General features: G+C 41.9%; 1 protein-coding gene across 1 annotated transcript in view; it reads left to right on the forward strand.

Moving 5' to 3' along the window:
* Positions 1 to 15,037, forward strand: part of med13a (mediator complex subunit 13a) — a 210,943-nt gene that overhangs the window by 169,642 nt on the left and 26,264 nt on the right. The window contains exons 16-18 of the mRNA XM_061963074.1: positions 1,875 to 2,794; positions 9,754 to 9,921; positions 10,154 to 10,377. Of these exons, the coding sequence (XP_061819058.1) occupies positions 1,875 to 2,794; positions 9,754 to 9,921; positions 10,154 to 10,377 (1,312 nt within the window). The remainder of the gene's footprint in view (positions 1 to 1,874; positions 2,795 to 9,753; positions 9,922 to 10,153; positions 10,378 to 15,037) is intronic.

A 15,037-nucleotide genomic window follows, 5' to 3' on the forward strand; every position in this document is an offset into this window, starting at 1 on the left:
GGAAAGTGAAGTACCTGTAGAACCGCCCCCACAACCGCCACCCCCCACAAAGAGAACATGCAAACTATTAGAGTAAATGAATCTCATTCTAGCTGACCATCACCAATTAGGAATAATTACAGTGGAACCCAGATTTCGGAACCCCTCTATTTGCAAACTCTATGATTTACAAACTTTTAGATCAAGCCAAATATGCCTCTGAGTGCAGTGAAGTGAAGTGAATTATATTTATATAGCGCTTTTCTCTAGTGACTCAAAGCGCTTTACATTTAAACCAGTGTGGGTGGCACTGGGAGCAGGTGGGTAAAGTGTCTTGCCCAAGGACACAACGGCAGTGACTAGGATGGCGGAAGCGGGGATCGAACCTGCAACCCTCAGGTTGATGGCATGGCCACTCTACCAACCGAGCTATACCGCCCCAAACCATGTCTCTGTAAAAGAACGTTTCATTCAGGCGCCTGCAGGCAAAAAAGCAGGGTGCTACATTCAGTACGTGTCCATGCACTAAATTAGTCCAATTTCTTAATTAGTCCAGCTCTAAATAAGCATCCTGCAACCCATGGAAGCACCTTAATCCGATCATCTTTTGTTTTTGTAAAGCAGACCCCGAAAGGGATAAGCGGTAGAAAATGGATAGGATGGATGGATGCTATTCAATCAAAACGTATGCAACAATTGTAATGAAGAAGAGACTGTGTATTTGCTTCACAAAGTAAAAGAACACAACACTTTAATGTGCATCGATTGGAGAAAAAAGAAACCGCTTTATTTAAGAACATATGGTCCGTAATATCATCAAAAGGTTCAGAGAATCTGGAGAAAGGCCGAAAACCAACATTGAATGCCCGTGCCATTCGATCCCTCAGGCGGTACTGCATCAAAAAACGATATCAGTGTCTAAAAGATATCACCACATGGGCGCAGGAACACTTCAGAAAACCATTGTCAGTCACGACAGTTCGTCGCTACATCTGTAAATGCAAGTTAAAACTCTACTATGCAAAGCGAAAGCCATTTATCAACAACACCCAGAAACGCCGCTGGCTTCGCTGGTCCCGAGCTCATCTAAGATGGACTGATGCAAAGTGGAAGCGTTCTGTGGTCTGACGAGTCCACATTTCAAATTGTTTTTGGAAACTGTGGACGTCGTGTCCTCCGGACCAAAGAAGAAAAAAAACATCTGGACTGTTATTGGCGCAAAGTTCAAAAGCCAGCATCTGTGATGGTATACATCTGTGAATGCTGAAAGGTACATACAGGTTTTGGAGCAACATATGTTGCCATCCAAGCAACGTTATCATGGCAAGACAATGCCAAGCCACATTCTGCACGTGTTACAACAACATGGCGTCGTAGTAAAATAGTGCGGGTACTAGGCTGGCCTGCCTGTAGTCCAGACCTGTCTCCCATTGAAAATGTGTGGCGCGATATGAAGCGTCAAATAACACAACGACGACCCCGGACTGTTGAACAACTTAAGAATGGGAAATAATTCCACCTAAAAAGCTTCAAAAATTGGTCTCTTCAGTTCCCAAACGTTTACGGAGTGTTGTTAAAAGGAAAGGCCATGTAACACAGTGGTAAAAATGCCCCTGTGCCAACTTTTTTACAATGTGTTGCTGCCGTTAAATTCTAAGTTAATTATTATTTGCAAAAAAAAAAAAAATGTTTCTCAGTTAGAACATTAAATATCTTGTCTTTGCAGTGTACTCAATTGAGAATATAAGTTGAAAAGGATTTGCAAATCATTGTATTCTGTTTTTATTTACAATTTACACAACGTGCCAACTTCACTGGTTTTGGGTTTTGTATATTGTAAAATAGATTCTAGCATGCATTAATACATCCAATGTTGTCTTTCTTTCTTTATTCAGCAACATCCCAAGTGTGTCCAGCACCATAGACCAGGACTACAGCCAAGCCTACACCCCTCAAACTCACACCCCCTTCTTGTCCAACAGCGCTCCACCAAGTAACAGCGGAACAGGCATCCTGCCTTCGCCCGCCACCCAGCGTTTTTCAGCCCCCACCCCACGAACTCCACGGACTCCACGCACACCTCGAGGCCCTTCCAGCGTCCAGGGCTCGCTCAAGTACGAGAATTCGGACCTGTACTCGCCAGCCTCCACCCCCTCTACCTGCAGGCCGCTCAACTCAGTGGAGCCGGCCACTGTTCCTTCCATACCTGAGGCTCACAGCCTTTACGTCACACTCATTCTGTCCGAGTCTGTGATGAATCTTTTCAAGGACTGCAACTTTGACAGCTGCTGCATCTGCGTATGTAACATGAACATTAAAGGAGCGGATGTGGGCGTGTACCTCAGCGACCCCGTAAGTGAAGTGCAGGAACCCTGCAGCTGCGGCTTCAGTGCCGTGGTCAACCGGCGCTACGGCAACGGCTCGGGCCTCTTTCTGGAGGACGAGCTGGATATCATTGGCCGCGGGACGGACATCAGCCGCGAGGCAGAAAGGCGCTTTGAGGAGCTGCGGCTTTCCACGCACGACAGAACCAGCATGGGGAGGAGAGACCATGTCCCGGATGAGCTTATTCTCCTACTGCAGGACCAGTGCACCAACCCTTTCACACCAATTTCAGGCCTGGACGACGTCGTGACGCACGGACTGAAGGCTGGCCCTGCACCAGCGTGTGTTCGAGTGGAGGAGAGAGACTTTTACAGTGACTGCTACTTGGCGTTGGAGCACGGCAGGCAGTTCATGGACAACATGTCAGGTGGAAAGGTGGACGAGGAGCTGGTCAAGACCACCTGTCTGCACCACTGGTCCAAACAAAACGGTAAGAGATCATTGCGGAAAGTTCACTTTATCATCATTTTCTGGGCCATTTGCTTGTTGTAATGTTTGGAAATGATCTTCAGTGTCTGGCTTTTTCCAACTACTCTAAATGTGTATTGGTCAATCTCAGACATTTTATAGACAATTAATCACAATTTTCATAGTTACACATATTCCATCCATCCATCCATCCATCTTCTTCCGCTTATCCGAGGTCGGGTCGCGGGGGCAGCAGCCTAAGCAGGGAAGCCCAGACTTCCCTCTCCCCAGCCACTTCGTCCAGCTCTTCCCGGGAGATCCCGAGGCGTTCCCAAGCCAGCCGGGAGACATAGTCTTCCCAACGTGTCCTGGGTCTTCCCCGTGGCCTCCTACCGGTCGGACGTGCTCTAAACACCTCCCTAAGGAGGCGTTTGGGTGGCATCCTGACCAGATGCCCGAACCACCTCATCTGGCTCCTCTCGATGTGGAGGAGCAGCGGCTTTACTTTGAGCTCCTCCCGGATGACAGAGCTTCTCACCCTATCTCTAAGGGAGAGCCCCGCCACCCGGCGGAGGAAACTCATTTTGGCCGCTTGTACCCGTGATCTTGTCCTTTCGGTCATAACCCAAAGCTCATGACCATAGGTGAGGATGGGAAGGTAGATCGACCGGTAAATTGAGAGCTTTGCCTTCCGGCTCAGCTCCTTCTTCACCACAACGGATCGATACAGCGTCCGCATTACTGAAGACGCCGCACCGATCCGCCTGTCGATCTCACGATCCACTCTTCCCTCACTCGTGAACAAGACTCCGAGGTACTTGAACTCCTCCACTTGGGGTAGGGTCTCCTCCGCAACCCGGAGATGGCACTTCACCCTTTTCCGGGCGAGAACCATGGACTCGGACTTGGAGGTGCTGATTCTCATTCCAGTCGCTTCACACTCGGCTGCGAACCGATCCAGTGAGAGCTGAAGATCCTAGCCAGATGAAGCCATCAGGACCACATCATCTGCAAAAAGCAGAGACCTAATCCTGCAGCCACCAAACCGGATCCCCTCAACGCCTTGACTGCGCCTAGAAATTCTGTCCATAAAAGTTATGAACAGAATCGGTGACAAAGGGCAGTCTTGGCGGAGTCCAACCCTCACTGGAAACGTGTCTGACTTACTGCCGGCAATGCGGACCAAGCTCTGACACTGATCATACAGGGAGCGAACCGCCACAATCAGACAGTCCGATACCCCATACTCTCTGAGCACTCCCCACAGGACTTCCCGAGGGACAAAGTCGAATGCCTTCTCCAAGTCCACAAAGCACATGTAGACTGGTTGGGCAAACTCCCATGCACCCTCATGTCACACATATTATTGAATATATACAGTCGCGATCAAAAGTTTACATACACTTAATGTCATGGCTGTCTTGAGTTTCCAATACTTTCTGAAACAAAAATTTAGCTGTTTGGCCACAATACCACAAGGCGAGGCCTTTAATCCCAGGAACACCATTCCTACGGTCAAGCATAGTGGTGATAGTATTATACTCTGGGCCTGTTTTGCTGCCAATGGAACTGGTGCTTTAAATAGGACAATCAAAAAATGAGGATTACCTCCAAATTCTTCAGGACAACCTAAAATCATCAGCCTGGAGGTTGGGTCTTGGGCGCAGTTGGGTGTTCCAACAGGACAATGACCCCAAACACATGCAAAAGTGGTAAAGGAATGGCTAAATCAGGTTAGAATTAAGGTCTTAGAATGGCCTTCCTAAAGTCCTGACTTAAACGTGTGGACAATGCTGAAGAAACAAGTCCATGTCAGAAAACCAAAACATTTAGCTTAACTGCACCAATTTTGTCAAGAGGAGTGGTAAAAAACTCAACCAGAAGCTTGCCAGAAGCTACCAAAAGCGTCTTATTGCAGTGAAACTTGCCAAGGGACATGTAACCAAATATTAACAATGCTGTATGTATACTTTTGACCCAGCAGATTTGGTCACATTTTCAGTAGACCCATAATAAATTCATTAAAGAACCAAACTTCATGAATGTTTTTTGTGACCAACAAGTCACTCTATCACAAAAAAATAAGAATTGTAGAAAGTATTGGAAACTCAAGACAGCCATGACTAGGGATGTCCCGATCCAGGTTTTTGCAGCACTTCCGATCCGATACCGATATTGTTTTTGCACTTCCGATCCGATACCGATACTGACCGATACCGATACTGACCGATACTGGCCTAGCCGAGCATGTATTAAAGTTTAAAGTTATTTAGCCTACAAGTTGTCAGAATCATGTTGAAAAGGGTTTTAGTACTCTTGATAACAACTAGCCATCTGAATTAGGGGAGTTTGAATAATACACAATGGTTGGTAACAAGAAACTGACCTGTTTATTCAAGGATAAACACAAAATAGACAAAATTATACATGACAAACAGAAATGGCATCAGTGAACTAGGGCTGGGCGATATGGCCTTTTTTTCATATTGCGATATTATAAGGCCATATCGCGATATACGATATACAGTATATCTCGATATTTTGCCTTAGCCTTGAATGAACACTTGATGCATATAATCACAGCAGTATGATGATTCTATGTGTTTTGATTGATTGATTGAGACTTTTATTAGTAGGTTGCACAGTGAAGTACATATTCCGTACAATTGACCACTAAATGGTAACACCCAAATAAGTTTTTCAACTTGTTTAAGTCGGGGTCCACTTACATTGATTCATGATACAGATATATACTATCAGATATATACTATCATCATAATACAGTCATCACACAAGATAATCACATTGAATTATTTACATTATTTATAATCCAGGGTGTGGAGGGGGGCGCCGGATGTAAGTGTCGAAAAGACAGCCAAAAGAGTTTGATATGAGAATAAATCTAAAGTTAAAATATAGGGTAGAAATGCACCCATTTGCAGGAAATGTAGTCTTGATTTTCAAAATTTTCTTTCAAGGCTTGCATGTCTACATTAAAACATTCTTCTTCATACTGCATTAATATATGCTACTTTTAAACTTTCATGCAGAGAAGGAAATCACAACTAAAAAAATCACTATTTTTTTCATATGGTGTTGATCTGGAAATGTTTGCCTCGGCATTTTGATGGTGTGGACGTGTGGCACCGAATGGAGATAAGCGTCTCGACAGACGTTACAATATTTGAACAATGATGACGAAAACTGTTTTCTCTGTCGTGTCGGTGTGTCGAAAATTGTTATGCGTTTATTTTTTTATTAGATTTGGTGCGTGGCATATAATTGCTATGCGCAGAGGAAGCTTAAAGAGTGCGCAATTGCACAGGTGCGCACCTTAGAGGGAGCGTTGGTCACACGGCTGCGCTAGCATCACAGCTAACGTTAGCCATGCTGCTACCGCTCTGCTCGGGGAGGACGTATACGTATGTGACGTATGACGTGACAGTATGTGACGTGTGTAAGAAGGTGCGCTTGCTGTCTGTGAGAGGGAGACACAGGAAAGAGTGAGAAGAGCCTGTCGTGTAATGCCAGCAGCTAAAAGCATCTGCGTGAGAATCCACAGACCTGTGGATGTGTTGAAGGTGGGCTGGTAAATGCGGTACGGAAATTAGGGTGCAGCAGAAAAGTGGAATGTATTCTTTAAATCGGTGCGTTGGAAAACACGGACCGGAGTTTTTTTTTTAAACTGGATCTGGATCTGCATTTTCCCACGCCTTGCCGATGCGCATTTTTTTGCAAATATCGGCAGCCGATCCAATCCAAATATCGGCTCGGGACATCCCTAGCCACAACATTATGTTTTTTACAAGTGTATGTAAACTTTTGATCGCAACTGTACACACAAGCATACATATACATACATTAGTGATGTAACGATAATATTAATGATAACCGCGGTAAAATTCCAGAGAGTTTGTATTACCGTTTTAAATTAAAATTATCGAAAAACTGTGAGTGATAACCGCACTTTGATAAACTCGCGGATTGACTGGCACCAACTCGGTAGCTTAAATTCTAACTTGATTAAAAAAAATAGACATTGTTTTTCCCCATTGAGAAAAAACATACCTCAATCTAAACTTATACAAACACATTGCTGTTTGAGCAAATAAGATATTCAAATGTTTACATTGAACCAACAAACCGTGCTCTCTTAGGACAGAGTGATCTCAGGAATACAAGACGGTGGTGTTTTTACGTTGAATAGTGTAGGACGCCACAACACCCACCATAAATAATAAATAGTAATCATAGAGTTTATTTGTTGCACACTTTTCATTTAAGTAAATATTTAAGTGCTACAGTACATACCAAAATGTAAAACAATCAAAGCTTAGCCATTAAAACAGATATTAAGACTAAGACTGAAACACTATCTGTGAAGCATAACTTAAACATAACATGCAGAAACAGTGTGTCTATTTATTTTAGTAATTTGAAAAAATACCTTGGTCAAAAGATTTATGTGTGTGTGTAAGTACTTTTTGAACACATTCAACAACACCGCGATATGATGATGATAACCCGTGATATGAAATTGTCATATCGTTAAATCCCCAACATTGTCATTTCCATTTCTTGGATTTTACTGACGTCATGTCCGGCTCACTTCCCGCCCATTAAATATGTGCGGTGGCCTTTCTCAGAGAACAAATGCTCTATGCTTGTGTTGTTTGTGGCTGTACGCACTGTTCAAATCGCAAAAAATATAGACGTTTCTTCAGAGTTCCTTAAGAGGTTATCAAAAAAGGCGGAAGAGTGCAGGAATTTTACGAAACGACGACTAGAAAAGTAGCACGCGCTCCAGTCCAAGGGAGCAGAGTCGAAGAATGCATAAGTTTGCAGTGATCACTTCATTAAAGGTTTGTTTGATATACTTTTTAACGTTTAATATTTCCCATTTAAGTATTACCTTGATACTCTTTGTATTTCTTAAACACATGTTTGCTAGGGATGTATACCGAGTACTAGAGATGTCCGATAATGGCTTTTTTGCCGATATCCGATATTCCGATATTGTCCAACTCTTAATTAACGATTCCGATATCAACCGATACCGATATATACAGTCGTGGAATTAACACATTATCATGCCTAATTTTGTTGTGATGCCCCGCTGGATGCATTAAACAATGTAACAAGGTTTTCTAAAATAAATCAACTCAAGTTATGGAAAAAAATGCCAACATGGCACTGCCATATTTATTATTGAAGTCACAAAGTGCATTATTTTTTTTAACATGCCTCAAAACAGCAGCTTGGAATTTGGGACATGCTCTCCCTGAGAGAGCATAAGGAGGTTGAGGTGGGCAGGGTTGAGAGGGGGGGGGGGGAATAGGGGGTAGCGGGGGGGTGTATATTGTAGTGTCCTGGAAGAGTTAGTGCTGCAAGGGGTTCTGGGTATTTGTTCTGTTGTGTTTATGTTGTGTTGCGGTGCGGATGTTCTCCCGAAATGTGTTTGTCATTCTTGTTTGGTGTGGGTTCACAGTGTGGCGCATATTTGTAACAGTGTTAAAGTTGTTTATACGGCCACCCTCAGTGTGACCTGTATGGCTGTTGACCAAGTATGCTTTGCATTCACTTATGTGTGTGAAAAGCCGTAGATATTATGTGATTGGGCCGGCACGCAAAGGCAGTGCCTTTAAGGTTTATTGGTGCTCTGTACTTCTCCCTACGTCCGTGTACCACTCCGTACAGCGGCGTTTTAAAAAGTCATAAATGTTACTTTTTTAAACCGATACCGATAATTTCCGATATCACATTTTAAAGCATTTATCGTTCGATAATATCGGCAGTCCGATATTATCGGACATCTCTACCGAGTACTGATTTTTTTTGGTACAGGTTCCTAATTATGTCGCTCCATGTGCACCGTGAAGGTTCTGGACGAACCATATTGCTACCTGTATTTGTTGTTCCAGCTTATCGACGTAATTATCAGATCAAATAAAATCAAACTTTATTTATATAGTACTTTTCATGCACAGGCAAGTGGCAAGCACAAAGTGCTATACAAAACAAACAACAATAATAGAAGAAGAGAAGAAAACATTCACACATTCACACACACGCACATACAAACGCACAAATACAACACTATTGACAATAACAAGACACAAACTAAACATGGCATGGCACTGAGTATTTGAAGTAAAACGCCACCTTTGAAATTAATGTCGTACATGTACATATATTTTATCACATTTTATACTATATACATACACACATATATATATACGTATGTATGTATATATGTATGAAAGTATATATATATATATATATATATATATATATATATATATATATATATATATATATATGTATATATATATATATATATATATATATATATATATATATATATGTATATACACAGCACAAAACATACAACAAAACAAATGTAACAATTTAAATATAAATAATGGGTAATGTGTTAGGGTAACAGGACTGAATGAAAACACAGGAACACCACTAAAGCATGAATTTTAACATGATGTGTATTGGTCCATCTCAGGAAATGTGCACAAGATTACTAAACTAATGACTCATTTGAGTGACTGGACTGGTACTGTTTTTTTTTTAACATAGAATAATCACATACATGAAATATAACCACACAATATTTATGCTAATAGCATAAACAAATTACAGTGATAATAAAAAATATGTATTGAAAATAATAATGTATGTCACAGGACTCTGTGCTTAGATTTAAACCCCCAGTCGTCATGTAAATATCATGAAATATTAAACAAACTTTTGTTCCTGATGCAACTTCCTGTAGACCATGTGACTTGAGGGTGTAATGTGTTCTGGTAACAAGACTGAGTGAAAACACCACTTGTATTTCATTATAAAATCCTATACATAGATTTAGTTGAATAACTCTTTTACGTTCATCATGTTGCATCAAGCAGCTCTTAAATCTTAAATGAAAAATTCTCGTGATTTTCTTTTCTCTATGTTGTTATAATTTTACAGCAGTGGACGTGAGTGCGCTGTGCTCTCAGGACGTGCTCCGAGTGTTAACGTCTCTTCAGCCGGTTCTCCAAGATGCTATCCAGAAAAAAAGGACAGTGCGGTCGTGGGGCGTTCAAGGTCCACTCACCTGGCAGCAGTTTCACAAGATGGCAGGACGGGGCTCATATGGTAACTCCTGTCAAGTTTAGTAGCAATAATTATTCTAGTGTTTTGTATTACTGTTTCCATAATGTCCAGCAGATACTAAGTGAAGGAAGTATTTCAATGGTGTACTTTGCAGTAGTGACCTTAAAATGCATTTGCAAAAAAGACATTTGTGACCTTAACCAGTCTGATGCACTGCAGGGATTAAAGAGAGCGAGGAAGCTACTCAATTGTTACACTTGCTTCCTGCTCACAGGCACAGATGAGTCCCCTGAGCCTCTGCCCATCCCCACCTTCCTGGTGGGCTACGAGTACGACTTTGTGGTACTGTCTCCCTTCGGTCTTCCACACTGGGAGAAACTTTTGCTGGATCCCTTTGGTTCCCAGCGGGACGTCGGGTATTTGGTGGTGTGTCCTGATAACAAAGCTCTGCTCAGTGGTGCCAAGAGCCTCTTCAGAGACCTCACAGCTGTCTATGAGGTAGGAGGTGTTGGCACTGATGATATGATATGAATCATCACACTGTACACTCTCAAAATTATCTCATTTCAACTTCATCTATTAGATACTGTTATGATGATTAGAGAGAGCACTGTAAACGGTTCCTGAGCTGTAGCTTCCCAGGTAGCAGGACTGATGTCAAAGGACCTTAGATCTTGTAACGTAGTTGGGGACGGCCAGTGGGTCTCTTACCAGATGCCAATTCCCCTTAAAAGATGTCTTTTGGCATTCGACCATCGTCCATCCGCCGGACGTGGCCAAGCCAGCAGAGACGTCGCTGCCTTAGAAGTGAGAACATGCTGGGAAGCTCTCTCTACGTCTGCGTTGTTGGTTATTCTGCTTCCCCAGGTTATGTCCAGTAAGCACCTTGGGCGCCCTTTTTTGACATACACACAATAATATTGTACCGTGAGATTTTGATACCGTTACACCCTTACTGTTTTTGCAATCACACAGACTGAATATTCTGTTGAAATGTTACAAATTTACTTGAAATTGCTGTAAAAGTACCTTGGATATTGTTTTAAATTGTTATACACTCTTAGAAATAAAAGTGCTAAGTAGAACCATATAAGGTTCTTCGGCTCGTCCTCATAGGAGAACCCTTTTTGGCTCCAGGTAGAACCTTTTTATAAAGGTTCCACCTGGAACCCTTTTGGAGGGTTCTACCTAGAACCCAACATGAAGGGTTATACCTAGAACTGTGTGTGTAAGGTTCCACCCAGAACCCCCCATGAGAGGTTCTACAAAGAACCCTTTCATGTTTCAAGGGTTTCATCTAGAACCCACAAAGGGAGTTCCACTAAGAACCCTTTCATATTTCAAGGGTTTCATCTACAACCCACACAGGGAGTTCCACTAAGAACCCTTTCGTATTTCAAGGGTTTCATCTTCAACCCACGCAGGGAGTTCCACTAAGAACCCTTTCGTTTGTCAAGGGTTTCATCTAGAACCCATGCAGGGAGTTCCACTAAGAACCCTTTCATGTTTCAAGGGTTTCATCTAGAACCCACACAGGGAGTTCCACTAAGAACCCTTTCGTATTTCAAGGGTTTCATATAGAACCCACGCAGGGAGTTCCACTAAGAACCCTTTCGTTTGTCAAGGGTTTCATCTAGAACCCATGCAGGGAGTTCCACTAAGAACCCTTTCATGTTTCAAGGGTTTCATCTAGAACCCACACAGGGAGTTCCACTAAGAACTCTTTCATGTTTCAAGGGTTTCATCTAGACCTGACACAGGGGGTTCTAAAAACATCCCTTTTCAAAGGTTTTCACCGATAACCGTCTTGTCTTCTGAGGGTTCTATAAAGAACCATATTGTATTCTACAGATCAGTTTAGTTCATATTATATTGTGGTCATTTATCATGTTGACATTGAACAAACATTCAAAACATTTTAATGAGAAAAACATTTATTTAAAGATAGTCCAACAAAACAGGAGAGGCTGTGTAGGTCCCAGGGGAGAACAGGTCAAAAGTCAGCATAGGTCCAGTGGAATCAGCAACATGACAGGCCAGACACATCATGCTGTCCTCAATAGGTGAATTTGTGTAAATAAATCTCCAGCAATGGTGACATGGCAGAAAGAGACACAAAATAGTTTTAGTTCAATCAATCCAAGGTGCACTTACTGCATTTACTGCGCCTTATTGTAAGCTATTTACAAACAATAAAATAATGCATGGTCCAATGAAAAGAATCAGTGTACATACTGTATGTACTAATTGTGACAGTGGAACAGAATCATGAGAAAGTGAGGGAATCCCACAAAGTTTTCACATTGATTTAAATAATGTTGAAATACTTTTCAGTGTTATGTAATAAGTACTCAAAATGTTACGTATTGTAACAATAATGGAAATCTAGAGACGTCACTATGCCAAAATCAAACAAAATGTATTGGTCCAAAATATGTATTAAATAAGGGGTATTTTTTTTATCAATATGTACAAACAAAGGGCAGCAGCAGGAATTTGACCATTAACAAGAACATAAAGCATGAAATCCCATGCTGCAACACATCTACTCACTACTCCCCACTTCCGACACAGTTTTATAGTCTCTTCACTGAAATTGGTACAACACTGTGGTCCTTGATCCCCAACACAAATCTTTCAATGAAAATAAGAGTTTTTCTCAGTTCCTTTGGTTACTGGACAGCAAAAACAAAATAGAGTGACATTAATGCACTCATAGCATATGATATGTCCATGCTGCTGTCCTCAGTCAAAACCTGTATACCATCCAGGTATAGGGTTATCCTTTGTGCCTGCAAAGGGTTCCCCTCGTGTGTGTTATGGAGCATGATTGCTGGAGTAGGCACGCTCCTATGCAATAAAAACAGATACATGTCGGTAAATAAAACCTGCTGTGAAAACAGCAAATTGACTCAATGTTGCCATAATATGGATAATGCCAATTCCTAAATCTTGACCTTAAATGCAGTATTTACCTCCAGTAGAGTGTATAGAAAGGATGAGTCCTCTCTGAAAATGGAAGGCAGCAGTAGAATTGCTGCATCCCTAATGAGTCCTGAGGAAATACAATTATTCTGTAATATTTTTTGTTTTCAGAAATACAGATTGTGGCTCCTATAGATACACATATAGGCCTAGATACCGCGTCTTACTGAATCATCCAGGCAGGCATTGATTGCCCTCTGGCAGCAGTCCTTCAGGTCACACATAGATGCTCTTTTGAACCATATTCGAACCAGCTCTGTGACCATCAGCTTCTACAAGGAATTGCTCCTTCATCTCCCACAGAAGCTGTAAGGAGGGATAAAAAGTGTCATCTCAAAATACTTGATGATCATGAATGAAATAATACACATACAATTAAATATGGTCAATTCAATGCTTGAAGATACCAACTATTTTAGGAAGCTTCAGTGCGGAACTTTTCAATGATTTCCTCTGCCTTGGCAGTTGCCATGAAAGTCTTTCGGTATGCATAGGTTCGTCTCATTCTCTCCTTTAAAGAGTTCAGATCTGGGTGTACCTTAAGCATCTCTGTAGACATTTCATTGATATGAGCTTCAATGCTCCTTTCATCCTCTCTATATTCTTCACTCTCCTGAGCCTATATGCATTCAAGAAAAATGACAAGCAATATAGTAAGAGGTAACCATTAAGATGAGGTGTACATGTTTTTTAAAAAGTTATATAATATGGAAGAATCATCCTCTCTGTAACCTTCGTCTTGTGTTATCTTTCTGCTACCACTATGTTGGAGACCAAGCTCAAGCCCAGTCTCCCTGCTCCTCCTACCCGTACATTAGTGTGTGCTCAACATGGATGTATTAGATCCATGGTGCTCACCAGCCCACCCATCCCTCCAAAGACGAGCTAGATGGCGACCGCAACGCCGCTACCGACAACGTTAAAGCTCCTTCTAACATTGACAATTTATACTATATTATTTAATTAAAATACCAACTACGATAACCTTTTTAGGATGATTTCAGATTAATTGTACAGATATATTGTAACCTATTTTGTTATGGCAGCTCTCAGCAGAGCTTTGTCAGGTATTGTATTGTTTGACCACAATACAATTTGTTTGTTTGTTTTCTACAAGAAAACAAACAAATAAGCAAACGAACAAAACATAACAAGAAACAAATGCTTAGTCCACCTTTTACCATAAAAGTCCTCAGCTAGGTCAAGCATGCTGAAATAAGATATTATATTTAGCTCACCTTGATTCTCGGAAGTTTCTTCTGTTCTCTCTCCTGTTCTTCTTTGTTCTGTTCTGTTCACAGTAATCACTATTGGTATGTCACACCTGGTTTGTGGGCAGGGAAGACCAGACCATGTGGTGCAATGCATGGGGCAACCAGCTCTTAACTCACACATGACAGCCACCATCATGCCAGCTCCCTGGCCCAACACACCAAACCTTGCCCTTTCCCCTGGGAGATCAGCGTTCAATTCCCAGCATCAACAAACCCTGATGTAGTAGCCTAAAAGTCAGCATTACAGTGTGATTTTTGCATCAGTTAAGGCTTGGCCTCTGACATCAAAGACCGTTGTCTATCAATGAACTTATGTGCAGCTTCACAACTGGACTAAGCCAGTCAGCAGGGTACAGCAGCTATGGGATGAGGCCGATCATGGAAAAGTATGAGGAGGAGACAAATACATGAGTAAAATTGTCTGTAAAATAAGTGTTTATTATTTTTTAAATTGTCTGTCACTAATCCACACATCACCTCAGTATGCATTAACATGGTCACTCTGCATCAACCAGGCCTTGAACTCACAACTTCAAACTGTATCCCTAGATCACCTGACTTGTAACAAACTTTCAAAAGCCTTTGTCCAGTGAGTCGTATAGCTCACTTAGATGCCCCAGAAAGAGGGGTTATATCCTTGCTGCAGGGACCACCTTGCTAGTTCTTTGCTGTGTGTCATTTCCTCCTGAAGAAGGGAGTAGTGTAACTAAACTAAATAAACACAATTATAACTGCTGCGCAGCAATGGGTCGGGTTCGGGCGATTTTTGGCAAATTAAGGCAATTCTGAGCAACAAACAGGAGAACAGGAAGGCAAGGCAGTTGACATTATAATGTTCCTTTTGCACCAGTTGAGGCTAAAATCCACAACAATAGAACCAAAGACTGTGGTCTATCATG

Source organism: Nerophis lumbriciformis, linkage group LG09, assembly GCF_033978685.3.
Source record: "Nerophis lumbriciformis linkage group LG09, RoL_Nlum_v2.1, whole genome shotgun sequence".
In the NCBI taxonomy this organism is placed as follows: Eukaryota; Metazoa; Chordata; class Actinopteri; order Syngnathiformes; family Syngnathidae; genus Nerophis; species Nerophis lumbriciformis.